Genomic DNA, 17,579 nt, shown 5'->3' with positions numbered 1-17,579 from the left:
GATTGATCATACGGCTGCGTTTCATTGGTGGCCTTCTCTAAAATTGAAATCACATCATTGGCCAGCGTCATTTGATGTCGCGCAGTCCGTCGAGAAACACTTCAACTAAAGTTGTCATTGCAGACTATGTCGATTATCGACTGCGCTTTCTTTCAATTTCGTGCTTGTGTATTTTGCAGAGTTCTAATTGCAAATGTAATATTGGTGGGAGAGTTCCCCTTTGAAAATTAGTTATTGCAGAGGTTGAGAAGGAGAGGATTATTGCTCCAGTCCAAATTAAAATCCCTCAGTAGTTAGGCGATGCAATATGACTATTACAAACCATAACCCTGGTTCATTACCCAAATCTCATCATCTGGACATCTCCATGTAGCGCAGAGCCATTCAAATGCAGCCACTAACAAGCCCTCGCAGACCGAGGTGAGAGCGGTGATCATCTGCTGATATTTGCCTTCCACTTCCACCTCCTCATCCTCGCTGCCACCGCATGACCCATCCAACGCATTATCAATTATTCAGCTGTGAACTTTATCGGCCACATTGAGACATTAGCTCCCGCGCAGCATGAAAAAGATGCAACGGAGACATGGGCGTTGTAACGTGTTGCCAGGCCGCTTTAACGAGGGCCTCGTACTTTATATTAGTTTCTGCTGTTTGCACACTGGGCATCCTTCACGATAATGGCCCGATTTCCTCCTGGCAGAGGCGATAGTGGGGAAAATACCGTCTTCAGTGTTACCTTTTTAACACAATTGCCAGATTACATTGTCCTCCACCTGCAGAGCGCGTTTTATTCAGGGAGCAATCCGAATCCGTTGTGAAAGTGCCCTGGCAAAAAATATATATTGTGTAAAAACAATCAGACGGCTGCAATTCCCAAGATGGCTGCTGTTTTGTCGACATTAAGGTTTTCCCACAGTGCTGACAGCAGTGTCTTTGTCCCAGAGATCAGATTTTGGTATTTCAAAATCCATTCTCTTTGGATGAATAACGTTTCCCTGTTGCACCAGATAGTCTGGGTGGAAACTCAGGCCGCATCTACACATTGAAAGGACAGTATTTGTTGTCTGATATTGGTAAAACGATTTATCCTCGGTAGCAGAAACATTGGCCCGGTATGCTACAATAATACAGTTTGTAAAAGCACCAACAGTGTTAGATACAGTGTAATCATTACATAATTTGTCCTGGAGCGGTACACTACACACTGCCTTGTTTCCAATACCCTGCAGAAGCTCGGTTATTAGAATAATACATCATGCCTGAGTATGAGAGTGGAATAGAGTGAGTATAACTTTGGAGGGAAACAAATTAATATCTTCTTCTAACTCACCTTAACTTTTTGGGGGGAAACTGAACCTACTTACGACTAGCTGAAGTCGTACTCATGAACAGTTTGTCTGGCTGCAAGTTTCGACGTCCTGTTATGCTGTACAGATAATAAGGCATCTTTTCAAGGATAACGGCAGTTTATTTTCATTATTTACGACCGTGAGTCTAAAACCAATAACTACGAAGTCTGTTCTAGCTCTTTGCTCTGGGCCACAGACCACCACTGTTGTCTAAAGACTATTAAAAACCCATCAGTGAGCCTACGTGCGCCTTGATTACAGGGAACATGGGCATCGTGGTATGTTTTGAGTGGGTCCCACATCCACCTCCAAACTGCTGTAAATACTCCCTGACTGTGTATTCATTCGCCACTGAAAATAGAAAAACTGATTTTTATTTAAACTTTATTCAATAACAAAACGAACCAACTTTATTGTTTGAGCAGCATTTGCTAATAACTAATATAATATAATTACTTACTGAAAGTGGAAGTAGACAACTTTTTGGCTTAAACTTGTCATTATTATGTTAAATGTTAAAAACAGTGTATGACGATAGAAAAACGACACCATCCACACTTATATTATGGTCCCCTACATCAAGTCTTGTTTTCACGATGTTATTCACTTGGCCCGACTCTTTTCGCAGAGAAATGACAATTCGATTTACGCCACTATTGCATATAAGCAAAACAAGGAAGTGAATAGCGTTCTCTCAGTATCTATCCCCAGTGGTGGAAATGGCAGACGATGGAGCAGCCCAAATTGACGAGAACAACTCAACCTTGCAAGAGAAAAATCATCCTATTGATGAAGGAACAAAAGCAGGCGAAGAGGGAGAGACAGAAAAATGAAGGAGCTTCAGTGCACGTACTTCTTTCTTCTCCTCCGTTATCTCCAAAGTGGTGTTGACAAGGGTTAGGGTTAGGGTTATGGTTGTTGGAATTGAAAATAAAAACAATAATGTAGGCTACGAAACTGAAAGGAATAGGTTGTCACATTGTGGCTGTTTGTGATTCTGTCCACTCATATCTATCCACATGACCACTGTGTGGCATCAGATGTAAATGCTTCATAGGCAACTGTAACTTACATGATGATGTGCGTCTCTTTCTGGGTCACATTCATACTCGGATTGAATTGTCTACGTTCGTGCATGGCACGTCATGTTAAATATAGAATTGTGGGGCGTCTATACCTCCTCTCCTTTTGCACAGTAAAGTCCAGTGTACCCTATGCTAAAGGACATAGGAAAGGAAGCACTGAAGCACCTTTACTAAGCATTTAAAGATTCCGAGAAGTTCTTATCATGGCTGCCGATGAAATACTTCCGGGTCATTTCAGGATTTAGGAAACTTCCTAAGCAAATTTGACAATTTTACCGCACCCCAGATGTAGGAGCTGGGGTTGGGTCTGACTGAGAGCTCGTCCACTGGGCGCCCACCAGATTGGACGATACTAGCTGTCAATCACGCTGCATCCACGCTCCAATGTATACAGTGCTATTTTACTCTAAATTAGACCATAATTTACAAAATGAACATCGTGCTGTATTGAAGACTTGAAACTAGCGATTGAACCATAAACTCCTCAGGAAAATGTTTACTGACGTTATAAATCAAGTGAGAAGTCGAGTCATTTTCTCACAGACTTCTATAGAAACAGACTTCTTTTTATAAACCCATGAGTCGCCCTCTGCTGGTGACTCTAGAGAATACAGGCTTTAGGCACTTCCGCATTGGCTTCATTTTCCAAGAGGGCCTGGCTGCAGACCGCTGGAGCTGTGGCGCTCCACAGTAAACACGTGACCTCCACTTTGCTCCCGTTATCCAAATATTTTTTTCTTATTATCTGTCTAATTAGTTCAGTTGTTAAGACAAACTTTTGTAAACATGATGATGGTTTGGCATGCTTATTTGTTGTATTGTAATTTGATCCCTATATTGGTTCATTCACACTGTTATTTGTATAAAATGCATGATTTGTAAGTCACTTTGGATCTTACAACCCGTGACTCTGCGTGTGTGTTGGTTGCTTTTGGCAAGGTCACACAAAAAAAGGCGTAGTCCCTCAGAAGTGCGCAAATAATGTACTGAAACTTATTGACATTTGTTATATGTTTGCTTGTTTTAGTTCAACCCGATTACCGACAACTTCACCGATAGGTGAGTTGCAGCTTGCAAATCGCTAAAAAGAAACCACCAACTGGTATGGAGTGTGGATCAACATAGCTATCATTTACTATATAAATATAAGAATAAAAACTAAACAAAAAACATCTCATATCTACTCAAATACATTAGTTTGTCGAAAATAATGAAAGGATTTCGTAACACTCATTTGAGTTCTTTTGTAGAATTAAAACGAAAATCAACCCAACTACTTCCTTATTGTAGTGTGGAGGTCCCGTGTGTCCGGTCTACCGTGGAGCTCCACAGCTCCAGCGGTCTGCAGCCAGACCCTTCTCTAATTTTCCGGACCCGGTGACTACTTCCATTTTCATTATACAATCTACTGTTGCCTCTTTAAAAAGGAAAACTACATTTGTTGACGATTTTTTCCCAAAAAATGGTGCAGGGTAACAATTATCTGCACAAAGAGATGAAACCTCGCTTCAATGCCTTTGAGAATGGAAGCGGCAGTCTCCTGCATGGACGGTCCCACTTGTTACATCCTGGTAGTTGGTTTCTGATTCGTTTGTATTTATTGTGTTTCTGCTGATTTGTGAAACTGTATGAGAAAACAGATAAACTAGAGCGCTACTAGATCCTACTGCGCGTGTACACACACACACACACACACTCAAACACACACAGGGTAGAGCAGACACAGACAGGAGCAGGGTATTAACCTTTCTCCCACTGAGGAGGAAGTAAGTAGGTGGTAATGGCACATGGAGTGGAGAGAGGGGGAGAGAGCAGAACCAGAAGGAGGTCAGTATTGAGAAAAGTGGATGGAAATGTTCTATTTGCGGAAACAGTCTTCTCTGTTGCTTTGTTAATTATGTGTTTGTCAAGTCTGTCCGTGACATTTGGAAAGTTTTTTGTCAGCAACTTATGGGATTACTTACATAAAACTATGTAAGTAATATATATATACATCGAGTTCAGCACTGCATACCGCGTCGGCACAGACAAAGTGTTCATGAACACTTCATCTGTGATGAGGAGTGTTTGTTTCATGAAAGGCTCGAGCGCAGGTCTACTGTATGTCTAATTCATTAAAGTGATACTGTTATTAGCCTTTTCCAAGGATTGTAGTCTGTGTATGATTCAATATCTGGCCAATTCCTAATGCGGTGACATAACCATGCAAGAGGCACAGCCACCCTGCAACAGTAACAAATGCATTCATCACCCCTGTCAGGGATCGGATAAAATGGCTGCACCAGTCGATGTTTTGACCCTTTATTTTTCCCGGCGAAGGCTGACAAAGCACATTAAGTTCATTTTCACAAATGACCCACCACAAACTCACGCACTTTTACCCATCACAGCAACAGAAATGCACTGCTCTAGTGCCACTACGTGTAGGATAATGGGGTAGGTGAACGGAATATTTTATACCGGACTATATTTATACCTGCATGGTTACAAACCCACACCTAGTTTTATGCTCTACTTATATAAAAACCCTCTTAGTTTTTTGAGGGAAGGAGCCTATCAAAAACTAATTAGCCTTAAATTCAAAGGAAAACACGATTTTCATTAAAAGAACTAAATGAATAAAAGGCATTAGTTTAGATGCATACCAGCAATGATTCTTAAGAGTAAATTAAATAATATCCTCTTTCTTTGATTCATAAGTTTTGCTCATAGGTAAGAAAAAAAAATTATAATGTTTCTCGTGTAATGTCTTTTAGGAATTCTGGGCAAAATGCTGTCAGCTCTTTGTAATATTAGATATGAAAACTAATTCCTTGAACTTGTTTTAACTGAGTTTACAGCTTCAAATAAACAATTTAAGAGGCAAAACTTTTTCATAGAAGAAGTTTCCTTTTCCCCACCGGGTCAGATCGTTCCAGTGGTTGTGGTGATTTAATCCCTTCATCTGCAACACAACCACTTTTCAGTGCTTTAGGCTTTTTAGACTTTGGCTGCACCAAACGGAGACACGCCCGAGTTCATCCACTTTCTCAAAGACCACTGCTGCCCCCTGTGGCGACGACGCCCACTGCAGCTGCAGCACAGTATTGCACAACCTCACAAAAAGCCTAATTCACTTTTGATTTGATTTGTTTGGATAGTTACATTCAGGTACATCACAGTTAGCTACAGGGCCAGACAGTTTTACTGAACAAAAAAAAAGATGAAGATGAACTCCACCTCATGCATTAAATACTGGTTTCAAGGCTGCAGTTTTTGTTATAATAATTATCAGACTGTCTAATATTTCTGGATGGGTAATTACAATTTCTTTTTTCTTTTTTACAGTAAGTAAGATAACTTTGTGTTTGACATCTTTTATTTTTGGTAGCCTTGTTAAGAAGACGCATTCCACCCCAGCATTTGTGTACGCTGAGGGTTGGTTAGTAATGGATTACATGTAATTAGGATGGCAACTAACGATTATTTTCATGAAACATGATGGTGGTGTTTCCCAAACCCCAAGATGTTTTATTGTCTCCACAAACCAAATATTCAGTTTACTGTCACAGAGGAGCAAAGAAATCAGACAATATTCACATTTAAGAAGATGAAATCAGAGAACTTTTTACCCATAAAAACTATTTGAACCAATTAATCGATTATCAGAATATTTGGCGATTAATTTAGTAATCTAGATTACGTAATCAAATTACAAAAATATAAATCAGATTACATTTGAAATAATGTGTGATTAGATTATATTTACATTGTCAAGATCTCAAGGATTACCTGATTACATTTTGATTATGTCTTTAAAGTATGGCAATTTTAAAATCATTAATATATATAACATCAGTCAACAGTATATTACTGGGTTTTGAAATGCTGAATATGCTAAATGCATTTTATTAAGTAATCCAAAAGATTTCAGATTAGATCACATTATTTTTGTAATCCAATGGATTAAATAACCGATTACAAAAATTACCATGTAATATGTCATCAGTAACTGACCACATTTCAAGGTAATCTGACCCAACCCTGCGTATGCTACTGTCACAAACAGTAGCATACGCAGGGTTGGGTCAGACAAGAGGCCAGACGTGGTCTGTCCACAACACCGTAAATAACAAAACAAACTAACTATTGTGGTTCAGTAGCATTCGGATAAAAGATATCATTTATAGAAAGAGCATGATAATAAGAATGAAAACCTTCCTACCTGTGTAGTTTCTGTCATCTTTGGCAGGTAAATGGGAAAACGTGGGAGAAAGAACAGTCAATTAAAACCACAGTTCAGGTGGAAACAGAACAATTAACTACTTATTCTACTCCTACTAGCATTTGAAAATATTTTAATTTAATTCTTTCTTCAAATCAAATGTTTTATTTATCCCAAATTTTGGCCCATAACTGTGTACATTAACAACCAATATAAAATAAGATGCAATAATTAAGACAAAATTAAAAAAAAAAAACAATAGAGCAGCAATAAAACCCTCCGTCCCAAAATCAAAATCAAATCTTCAATTTTTTTACAGACGCAGAAACCCACAAATTATTATCACACTCCATAACTCCAATCACGCGAGCAGTGGACAACTCCAAGTGAATCACATGAAGTACTGTGAGAATCCAGATGTTCCCTGAGAGCTCATCTGGATGTTGCCACCTCAAATTGGCACCAACTTCATGGCTGCAGTGACGCCAGCAGCAAGAGCCAGTCTTTTCTTAAAGGCTGTGATTTGGTGCAGTAAGGCTTTAAAAATTCAAACCGTCTCCCTCCACTAGATGGCAGCGACACATCAATGTAGTCCAATGCCGAGCAGTGATGCCTGAGAGGAGAAGGCCCCTCACTGTGGTTGTTATGTAATCCTATATTTCACAGCCTTACAGTGAGAATAGACAGAAAAAAAGCTGTATATGTATTACAGTTACATAGTGTCGATACAAAATAAACTCTAATATCTTGAGAGATGTGACCTGTACATGAGTACAGTTCAAATATTTATATAGACTTATATGAGTAAACAATGCATTTTTTTTTTTAAATCACTTTTTTCAGGAATTATAAAATAAGTAGCCTACTTTCAGACACCCAAACCAACTGTGCTGATAATTCCTTCTTTCATCCTTTTTAATACTTCCATTCCCATAGCACTTTTACTGGTTACCATGCCAACCCCTCTGTACCCAGATGGCAACCTCATTTCCTTCAGTTCTTTGTTTTGTCTGTGTCTTTTTCCATCAATCCTCTTTTATTTGCTCTAATTTGGACAAATCTCCAAAAGTAGACATGCCGACTTGTGACTGATGACGCTGGGATGCCAGCGACATCACACACATCGGAGTTACTTGTCCTCTTGTGCGGTTTGATGTACAGGGCATTCGATTTTTTTTCTCCCTGTATCCATCACTGGTTTCAGCTGCCATTTTTTTTCTCCCTGTATCCATCACTGGTTTTCAGCTACTCTGATTGGCTGGATCATTTATTGCCTAGCAACCGTGCTCCACCACTGGGAGAACAGGTGTTTTGTAATCATCTGCCATCTTTAAAAATCTTGTGCTTCCATTTTTGTGAGGCAGATTGCCAGCCATGCCCGTGTGACACGGTACTGGATGTGTTTTGTTTATCTGATTACATTTATGCCAAAAAAGAAAAAAATAATCTGGGGCTGCATCTAACAGCTGTGTATTATTCTTCTCAATATTGTTTTTGACTATAAAATATCAGAAAACAATAAATATCTATATTTCAAAAGATGCCAAGGGGATGTCATTAAAGATTGAATTCCATATCATATATGACAAAAAACAGCATTCGATTATCACATTTGAGAGACCAGAACCAGAGATTGATCAATACGTTTGCTTGAAAAACTGAATCAAAATAGTTACATATTGATTGTCAGTTGATTTATATTGGCTAATCATTTTAGCTGTAAGAATTACAGTAACATTTATAAGATAATGTTTTACTTGAAATCCTCCTACTGTCTAGTTATGACCAAAACATAAACATTTAAGATAATTTTTTTAACACAGCGTAAAAAGCAGCATCGGCCCCTATTCCTACCATAACTGGCAGCTAAATGTAAGCTGTCATTCGGTCACATTGTGGCAGAGACACTCACAGAGGCAGGTGGGCTTGGGCGCGTCCCACTTCCCCAGTTTAGTGCAGTGGCTGATGTTTCTGCCCTCCAGGATGAAGCCAGCGTGGCAGCTGTAATGGAGCACCGTGCCTTCCACTGGCGGCCCAGGGGGCTTCGCCATCACCCGGCCGTTCTCCAGCGACGTCCACACTCTCGCGCACAGCAGCACTGGAAACCAAAAGGAGCCCATGAGTTGGGGGGGGAGACAGAGAGAGTAAAAGGAAAGATGCATAACTGGGGGAATGGAGTTGTAGTTGAGGCAAATACGTTTTGGCAGGAGAAAGGATGTTTTTTTTAATTGGCTGAAGGTTCTGTGAATTTGGCAGAAGGGCCAGCAATGAGCTATAAATAACCCACTTTAAAGAACAGTTTATTGTTTGTATTTTTGGCCACTTGGGGGCAGTGTAACACATACAACTTTTCTTCTTTCTTTTTTTTTAAACACCACATTATAAAGTTGATACAGTGAACATGTTAGCAAACAATTGTCTGTTTTTCACATCCAGCAGCCACGGAGCAACCTAAGCCTTTATTTGCAGTCATTTCTTCTTCCCACCTAATGAATGTACGTCCAATAATAACTCTATTTTTGGTTGCTAACCCACACCTGAGGGAAATACATCCGGCTCTATAACTGCTGCACGCCCCACTGTGCTCAGCAACTAGTCACTAAGTTTGCCTGTCTGTCGTTTAGTGTTGCACAGAGGGTGTGCAGGTTTCTTTCCACCTTTGCATGCGGCAAAGGATGTGGCTCAGGAGCAAGTTTCATCAAACACTGGTCTGTTAGCTACCGTTTTGAAGCCTCCAGAAGTTTTGTTTGTCCAGAAGTAACCATATTTGGGGGGGGGGACTAAGAGCTCGATGAAACCTTCAACCTGCACCGATTGGACGGTACCAGATGTCATTCACACAGTATCTATACCCCAATTGCATAACATGCTTTATCGTCTATTTCACTCTAAATGGAAAGCAAAATTTACTAAATGAATTCATGATGTATTGAAGAAGTCTTGAAACTAGGGATTGAACCATAAACTCCTCAGAAAAAAAATGCTTACTGATGTTATGAATCAAGTGAGAAGTAAAGTCATATTCGAATAGACTGCAGAGTCTATTCGAATATGAGCAGGTCAGTGGTTCGAATCCCGGTTCCTCTGCTCTGCGTGCTGAAGTGTCCTTAGGCAAAACGCTGAATCCCATGTCGCCCCTGCAGGCTGTGTAGGCGGCTTGTGAATGCCATGCGTGAGTGACAGACGGACAAAGTGCTACATATAGATTCGCTGTGAGAATGTGTGTGTGTGTGTGTTAGTGTGTGTGCATGTAAACTGTACTGTAAAGCGCTTCAAGTGATCGTTAAGACCAGAGAAGCCCTGTGTAAACGACTCGTGCAGCGGCTGTGGCTCAGGAGGTAGAGCCGGTCGTCCACCAACCCGAACGTCCAGCGGTTCGATCCCAGCTTCACCCAGGCCGCATGCGGATGTGTTCTTGGGCAAGACACTTAACCCTAAATTGCCTCTGGCGGCTCTTCCGGCAGTGTATGAATGTGTATAACTGTGACAGAAAGAGCCCGATAAACAGCAGCGCTGTATGAACAAAAGCTCTGTATATATACATTTAACGTACAAAGTTAGTGGCTGTAAAAACCAAAACAAAGAGCTGAAAGACAGAAGGTGATGATTTCATTTTGTATGAATGACCCCTTTAAATTACACATTGGCATTTGACCCACGCATAGCTAATATTAAATGAAATTTACTTTTATAGCTTGAATCAGAGTTTAAAAATATATATATATATATATATATATGTATATCCCATTTCAGCAGGATTAATAACAGTGGAGTTTAAAAAAACTTGAAAAGCAAGAAGCCTTTGTTTTAAACCAATGCCTAATGCAAATGAGATTTGCCCATTAGAAATATTTGCACATGTTAATGCACCATTTTCAGGTATCGCATATACCTAGTGGACACATCTATACATTTTCCTGCTCATAAATTTAACTAAAATACAGTAAAGACACAGTTTGACAGGAGCCTTAACTACCCAAGGAACCATTTGTGTAAATAACTGATTGCAGAGCTTTGTCTCCCTGGTTTGATTTCTTGACAAAATGGCAGAGCTCTTGAATATAATTATGCTTAGCTGCCGAGTTTTGTTGAATCTTCCTTCCAGCATATGAGCACATACAACTCCAATCTCCAGCCTGCACGCTTACATAAGCCAGAGACAACACAAAAAAAATCCTGCATTGGAGAAACTCTGGGGAAATCTAAATTCCACTGATGTTAAATAGGGACTGAAAGAACAAAAAAACAAGAGATATACCAGGGTTTTTGATTAGATCACTGGTCTTATTCTCAGTATTTGCAGAGGCAGTGTCGATGTGATCGGAGTACAAATTACATCCAGGCTTCACCGGCCAACAAGAACATTTTGACTTGCAGACCAAAATACTCAGTTAGACCACGTAGAAGTAATAGAACAATCTTAAATACTTTAAAGGAAAAGAATAAAATTACATATAACAAATTTGACGTATGAAAGCTGAGCAAACTTGCCCCTTAATCCTTTAACCATAATGTCAATGTAAGGTCTCTAATGATGGATAACAACTAAACAAAACCATGTACGTTTACAAGCTCTAGTTGTTGGCATACAAGTATTTGCCAATGTTTCAAACTAAATTACTAACAGTATAATGCCAGCTCAAAGGTCCACTCACTTGTTTTTTTCTAAGCTTTAAACTACATCTCAAGCTCTTCATCGACTCACATGAAAACAAGCGTCTCTGTATGCGGGGGAGATGGTAACCCCTCGTCTCTGTTCGAGGACGGCCTTTGGTGTGCGATGATTATACTTGTACCATCAGTGAAACCACAGTCAGGTCAGGTGTTCAACTTTGTCCCCAAAACTACAAATGAATGAAACTCCTCCATCATTTTTTGGTTTAAAAGAATTCATCATGTGAGCTGTTGTCGTAGGCTACAGGCAATTCCCAGGGTGAGGTCGAATTGTCCTTCCTATCTACTATTCCCTTCTACAATTCCCTGACCTCAGTGGAAAACGTCATGAGGTCAAAGGTGTAAAGGAGAACTGATAGGACTTCGGAAAAGCAGACAGCGCTGCCCAGAGAATCCAACTCAGCTTTCATTAAACTACGTCATCAAGCGACTGCTGATGTTATTGACGTGCGTCTGTCGTGGTGAAATGGTGAGATGGACTACAAAAAACACAGCAGCTCTATCAATCATTTTTGTGTGTTTTACCACTGTGTGACATCAGATGTAAATGCTTCATATGTAACAGTAACTTACATGATGACGTGCGTCACTTCTGGGTCATATTCATACTCTTCTTCTTCTTCTACTTTTCCTTCGGATTGAATCGTTTACGTTTGTGCATGGAGCGTCACGTTAAATATTGCTGCCGCAATGAATTGTGGGGCTCCTATTTCTCCTTTCCTTTCACATAGGAAGGTCCAGTGTACCCTATGCTAAAGGAGATAGGAAAGGAGCATTGAAGCTCATTTCCTATGCATTTAGAGAATCCAAACAGCTCTATATTAATATACCACTTCTAGTCTTATTGACCAATCAAAGCGTTTTACAGGACGAGTCACATTCACCAATTCACACAATTTCACACACTGCTGCTGTTTACTGCGCTTTTTCTGTCACATTCATACACTGAGCCGTCAGAGGCAATTTAGGGTTGAGTGTCTTGCTCAAGGACACATTGGAGTGCGGACTAGGGGAAGCAGGGATCGAACCGCCGACCTTCGGGCTGGTCGAAGACCGACTCTACCTCTAGTCGCTCGATTTGAGATGATTTTTTTTCACCCAACGTCAGGAACCAAAACTTTACTGTGGGGTCACTTATGTCTGCAATGTTCCTCTACAAGTACTAAAGTAGTTATCCAAAGTGGCTATAATAGAAATGTTTAAATAATTATCGAACGACAGTATGAAAACAAGGAGACAGTGTGAAACCGACTCTCATAATCGTGAACCTATAGTCAGGTGTCACCAGAATCTGCAGCTCCCATCTGTTCTGAAAATTCTTTACGGTTAGTTTCATTTTCATTGTTTAGCTCTCAAAGCATATTTTTCTGCTGCAGGAGGCAGGTGGTTCCAACTAAAAAAAAAAATGCCTGTGCACTACCTGCTCAGCACCAAACAGCCAACAGACACGGTTACAGACCAGCTGGCGAGTGAAGTGGAGTGTTTCCCTGCCATAGAGCCAGATATTTCCCTCAGGAGCTGGTAGGGACCAGGAACAGAGTTAAAAGGGGAGATTATTGGATGGCACATTCACCCCAGTGTTCAGAAACACCGTCCAAATGAATGGTAATGTTGCTTGCATAAGTGCTGGATGTGTAAATAAGAAACTGTTTACAGCACGTTCACTTAATCCACTTTAAGGGCGACTCCGTTGTTCCCAAGTAGCCGGGAAAGAAATGGATTGGTTTAAAGTAATGGGAAGTCCTGTAGGAAACCAGAATGAAGAGAAAAACGCTGCTTAGCATTCGTGTGAGCTCCACTTAAGGTTGCATAACTTTTCTTTCGTGTGGATTTTCAATCCGAACTGTGGAGAATTAAAATGACTCCAATCCCAATCTTTTGGGGGGGAGTGAGAGTGAAGGTGGAGCATATCACAGTTTCCTCTGTTGGTGTGAACGGGGAAGGCGGCTCAGTTGTCAAAACAACTGAGATTTATTTTGGAGTAATCGTGGCTTTAATTGGAAAGAGATTTGACATGTAAGAGCTGATTATTACACACAAGGTTTGTCTGAAAAAATGGAAATCTGTGACAATACAAAAGAACAGAGGAGGACGGGGGGGAGAGGGGGAAGGGGGATGAGAATTAAGATGAAAAAAAGGGACTTACGGCATGTGCTGTTCTGTGCAATGTCCGTCCATGTGCCGTTGGGTAAGCACTTCCTCACCTTGGGCCCCACGATCACCCGGTTTCCTCTGCAGATGTACTCAATCTCATAATCCACAGGAAGGATCTGCACACTGCGGATCTGTGAGGGAAACGCGTGCGAGAAGAGGGCACAATAATGAACGAGTGATTGACGCTCCCCTCATACCAGTTATTATAATTCACCCAGGGACCCCTCTTCAGTCTCTCCCCCAGTCAATAAAGCCCCACTGGGAAGCACGTATTATGAAAATATTGTCTGAATTGATGGGTTGTCACACTTCTCTGTGGTTGGGAAACAAGATGGATTACCCAGGCCTTATGGCTCACTTTTGTGTTGTTGAGGTGTGCGCCTGTACTGTATGCGTGTTTTTACACGTGTGTACTGTATACAATACGACAGTCAGACTTCAAACTTTTGAATGGCTCAGCTGTAGAGGTTTTCACACGCATCAATCTCTCTTCCAACTCGAGTTTTGCTTCAGTGCAGAATTAACTACAATCTTGTATCTTATTACATCATTAGCTGAAATATTCCCTCATCATATTAAGTAATAATCACCAGTTGATTTGTATTAACCTAATGTCACCGATTCATTTTCTCACAATAACATTTTTTTATTGTTTAGAATCAAGTTCGGAGGAAATGACATGCTTAATACCTCCAATTCTCTGTTATTTTAATTTGAAAATCTCAACACCAGCTGAGGTTTAATATCTTTGACTTCACACTTGATGCAACTGCCGTTTGCAGTAACAGTCTCCCCCTGTACCTGTTCTTGTGTGAGGCCTCTGTAGCGAATCCCCCCATCCCTTGGAGGCCGGATGATGGCACAACCTGAAGAAGAAGAAAGAAAGAAAAAACGAGGAGGAAGAAGGATGAAGGAAGTAGGACGAGAAGAACGGAGATGAAAAAGCTCAGTGTCCGGATAGTGTGGCGACTTTACGGCAACATGATACATTGTCAGTTTAATCAATACTTTCAGTACACTGCACAAATTACAGCGCTTCATTCAGGCCACTTAGCAATCTCTGCAGGGTTACTGCTGTCCATTAACGCATATTGTAAACAGACACACAGACTGAAATCATGCACATACCCAGTCACTCACACACACACACACACACACACACACACACAAACACACACACAAATTACCTCCAGTTGATGAATTATGTATGGGCACAACAAGAGACGGAAGAGCGCAGAGAAGAATCAGAAACAATAGCCGTGCCATCTCTGGATCTGAAAGAGAAGGAAGGGTTTTTTTACCTGAGAGCAGGAAAACGTGACCGGGGATTCGAGGGGGGTTTGGAGAAAGAGACAAAGGTACAGGAACAAGAGACAAAAAAGAAAACAAGGGTCATGGGGAAAACTGCCCTACAATATTAATGCTGCACCCTCAACATCCCCGGCTCACTGCTGTCTCTCTAAAATGGATACATCAACTTTTTTGGCGTAGAAGAAAAACAGCTCCCCTTTTCCGACCTGCCTGACTGTGCACAGAGAGGATGAGTCCACGTTTCTCTCTGTCTGCTTCCGTCTGTGTTTACAGCACATGCAGCCCATGATCCGCTTATGACGGCCCGCTTTGCTTCATTTCTAAGGGGCCCCAGGTCCACAGAGGTCTTCAGCTCAGGTGTCGATGCCTGGCGGTGGTGTTTTTTTGAGTCAAAAACTTAAGAAGGCAGCCCGTTGACCATTGACACAAAAGCTTCGTATTGAACAGTGAAAGAAAAGGTGTTGACTGCTACACCAAGTCAAATAACTCAACACACCACACTGGCAGGGAAACTGTGGGATACACTGATTTAGCAATGTAACCATGTCAGACTCACAACGGACGAATCTGGAGCCCATTCGAGTTGCAACGACTTTGATTCATCAAAAAAAGCTTCACAAAGTAAGAATCCGATGAACAACTATGGGTCTGTTGGTGGAACCGAATGAGACAATGACATCTGAAGATGTAACTTCACACTGTGGGGGAAACTGCAGCAGGCACTTCCGACTGTTTCCTCACATTACGCGACCAGACGATTCAATCGATTAACCAAAGAAACGATCAGCAGATGGATCTACAGCGGAAACAGCCGTTAGCTGCATTATACCCACAGTGCAACTCCACCACTGACAGCTGCTTCAGAGGTCTCCGCTTGTGGCCTCTGATGTAGCCTTGATCCACTCACCCCAGAGATGACAAACAGGCTACAGAGGTCGGGCAACTCCACCCCAGACTTCACGTAGCTCTCTCTCTGCAGCCACAAAAGGGCTCAATGCAATTTTTTTTCTCACAGACACACACACACACACACACATACATACACACACACACACACACACACACACACACACACACACACACACACACACACACACACACACACACGCACGCACGCACGCACGCACACACACACAAACTGCAGTTCTCCAGCTGTAAAGACAGCTGTGAGGAATCCCCCCCCTTTAAATAAATTGAAATAAACCACAAATATATATCTGTAGTATCAGCACATAGCCGTTCCCCAATTAAAGGGGGACAACGATCACATTACCTGGACCGTGCTCAGCGAGCACAAGGGCTCCGTGTGACGCGGTGCCTCTGTATGTGCAGATTTCATGAGAGCAGAATGAGGGTGTTATGCTAACAAGTCAAGAGTCAAAAGACCCTTTAGGCCCGTGCGCCACAGCGCCTCGAGTGCTGGCAGGCACACACACAAACAAACAAACAAACAAACACACACACACACACACACACACCGTAGCAATGATAAACACACTACAATAGCTGCTCTTTTGCAGTTTTGAATAATAAATCCCGCTTTATGAAGTCGTCACACATGCACAAACGTAAACACATCCATACACTCGCGCTCAATGAGGCAGTAAGGGGGTGGTGGGTGGGTTGTGTGACTGTGTGTGTCTGTGTGTGGGTTTGTGATGGGGGGGCACACAACGCAAATCATCACAGTGAGGGAGACAGATGGCAGCGAGGCTTGCTTGTGCAAGACAGACAAACTCTGCTGGATACTTCATTTGCATTATCCAGTGTATTTTTAGAGTTCGCTGACAAGAGGCAGGAGGTAGACACCACCAGTATGTGTGTGTGTGCGTGTGTGTGTGTGTGTGCGTGCGTGTGTGTGTGTGTGTGTGTGTGTGTGTGTAGTGAAGTGTAGTGTGTGTTGGCAGCGTACAGTGTGTGCTTTTGTCCTGTGTGGGAAGTATGGAGGGAGGGGAGGCGGCAAAAAAGAGGGGAGAGAAGGGGGAGAGAGAGAGAGAGAGAGAGAGAGAGAGAGAGAGAGAGAGAGAGAGAGACAGAGAGACCATCAGGAGTCATTAATATCAGCGATCACACACACTGAGCCGTATGAAAGCGAAAACATGGGTGAGCGAGCGAGGCACGTAGCCGACGCGAGGCCACCTGACCCGGCGCACATCCAGCTCCCTCCGCCGGTGCTGCGGCTGCGGAGGCACCGGGCAGACTGACGAGGCGCGGGGGGGCCGTCCGTCCGTCAGCCGGCCTCAAGATCCGGGCGCAATTAAAAGGCTCCGGCGCCGCAGACGCTCCAAAACACGAACACGCCTTGCTGCTGCTGCTGCAAAAAAAAAAAAAAAAAGCACCGACAGTCCATCCACATCCACTGTCACCTCTCATGTCACACACGCACCTGCCTACCTCCGTGTGTGTGTGTGTGTGTGTGTTTGAAATACCGGAAGCTGAAATGGGAAAAAGGGGGCAGATCCGGGTCCGTATCAGACGCCAAAACCCCGCTCATGTCAGTGGCCACTTCAGTGCGCAAACCCGCACGCGCGGAAGCCCGACCATAGCCCGAGATGAGGCTGCTGCAGTTGGTGCACGGCTGAGCGTTGAGCCGCTGAGACGTGCGGGTCACGGCGTGGCTGCCACCGACCGTGCGCTGCTGTCGGTACAGTTACTTGTCGGCTGTCGACACGGGAAACCGCCTTGGGGCCCGGAGAGGCGGAGGGAAGGCCGACCGTGATAAGAAGCCCCCTCACTCTCACACTCTCACACACACACACACACACACACACACATGAAACCGGACCTCTGAACCAGCGT

At 42.4% G+C, this 17,579-nt stretch overlaps 1 protein-coding gene across 4 annotated transcripts in view; it reads right to left on the bottom strand.

Moving 5' to 3' along the window:
• gabbr1a (gamma-aminobutyric acid (GABA) B receptor, 1a) overlaps positions 1-17,579 on the bottom strand; it is a 74,821-nt gene that overhangs the window by 56,488 nt on the left and 754 nt on the right. For 3 of the 4 annotated variants that reach the window (XM_035629841.2, XM_035629844.2, XM_035629845.2), the window contains exons 2-6: positions 14,657-14,743; positions 14,271-14,335; positions 13,462-13,600; positions 8,554-8,739; positions 6,642-6,659 (exon numbers count right to left, since the gene is read on the bottom strand). In XM_035629841.2, coding sequence (XP_035485734.1) covers positions 6,642-6,659; positions 8,554-8,739; positions 13,462-13,600; positions 14,271-14,335; positions 14,657-14,735 — 487 coding nt within the window. In that variant the 5' untranslated portion in view covers positions 14,736-14,743. Of the gene's footprint in view, positions 1-6,641; positions 6,660-8,553; positions 8,740-13,461; positions 13,601-14,270; positions 14,336-14,656; positions 14,744-17,209; positions 17,525-17,579 lie in introns of those variants that run through there. The other variant, XM_047332545.1, reaches the window with a different exon arrangement.

The sequence above is a fragment of the Scophthalmus maximus genome, chromosome 1 (assembly GCF_022379125.1).
Source record: "Scophthalmus maximus strain ysfricsl-2021 chromosome 1, ASM2237912v1, whole genome shotgun sequence".
NCBI lineage: Eukaryota > Metazoa > Chordata > Actinopteri > Pleuronectiformes > Scophthalmidae > Scophthalmus > Scophthalmus maximus.
Note: the sequence above shows the minus strand (reverse complement) of the source record. Positions and strands in the feature narration are given on the sequence as shown.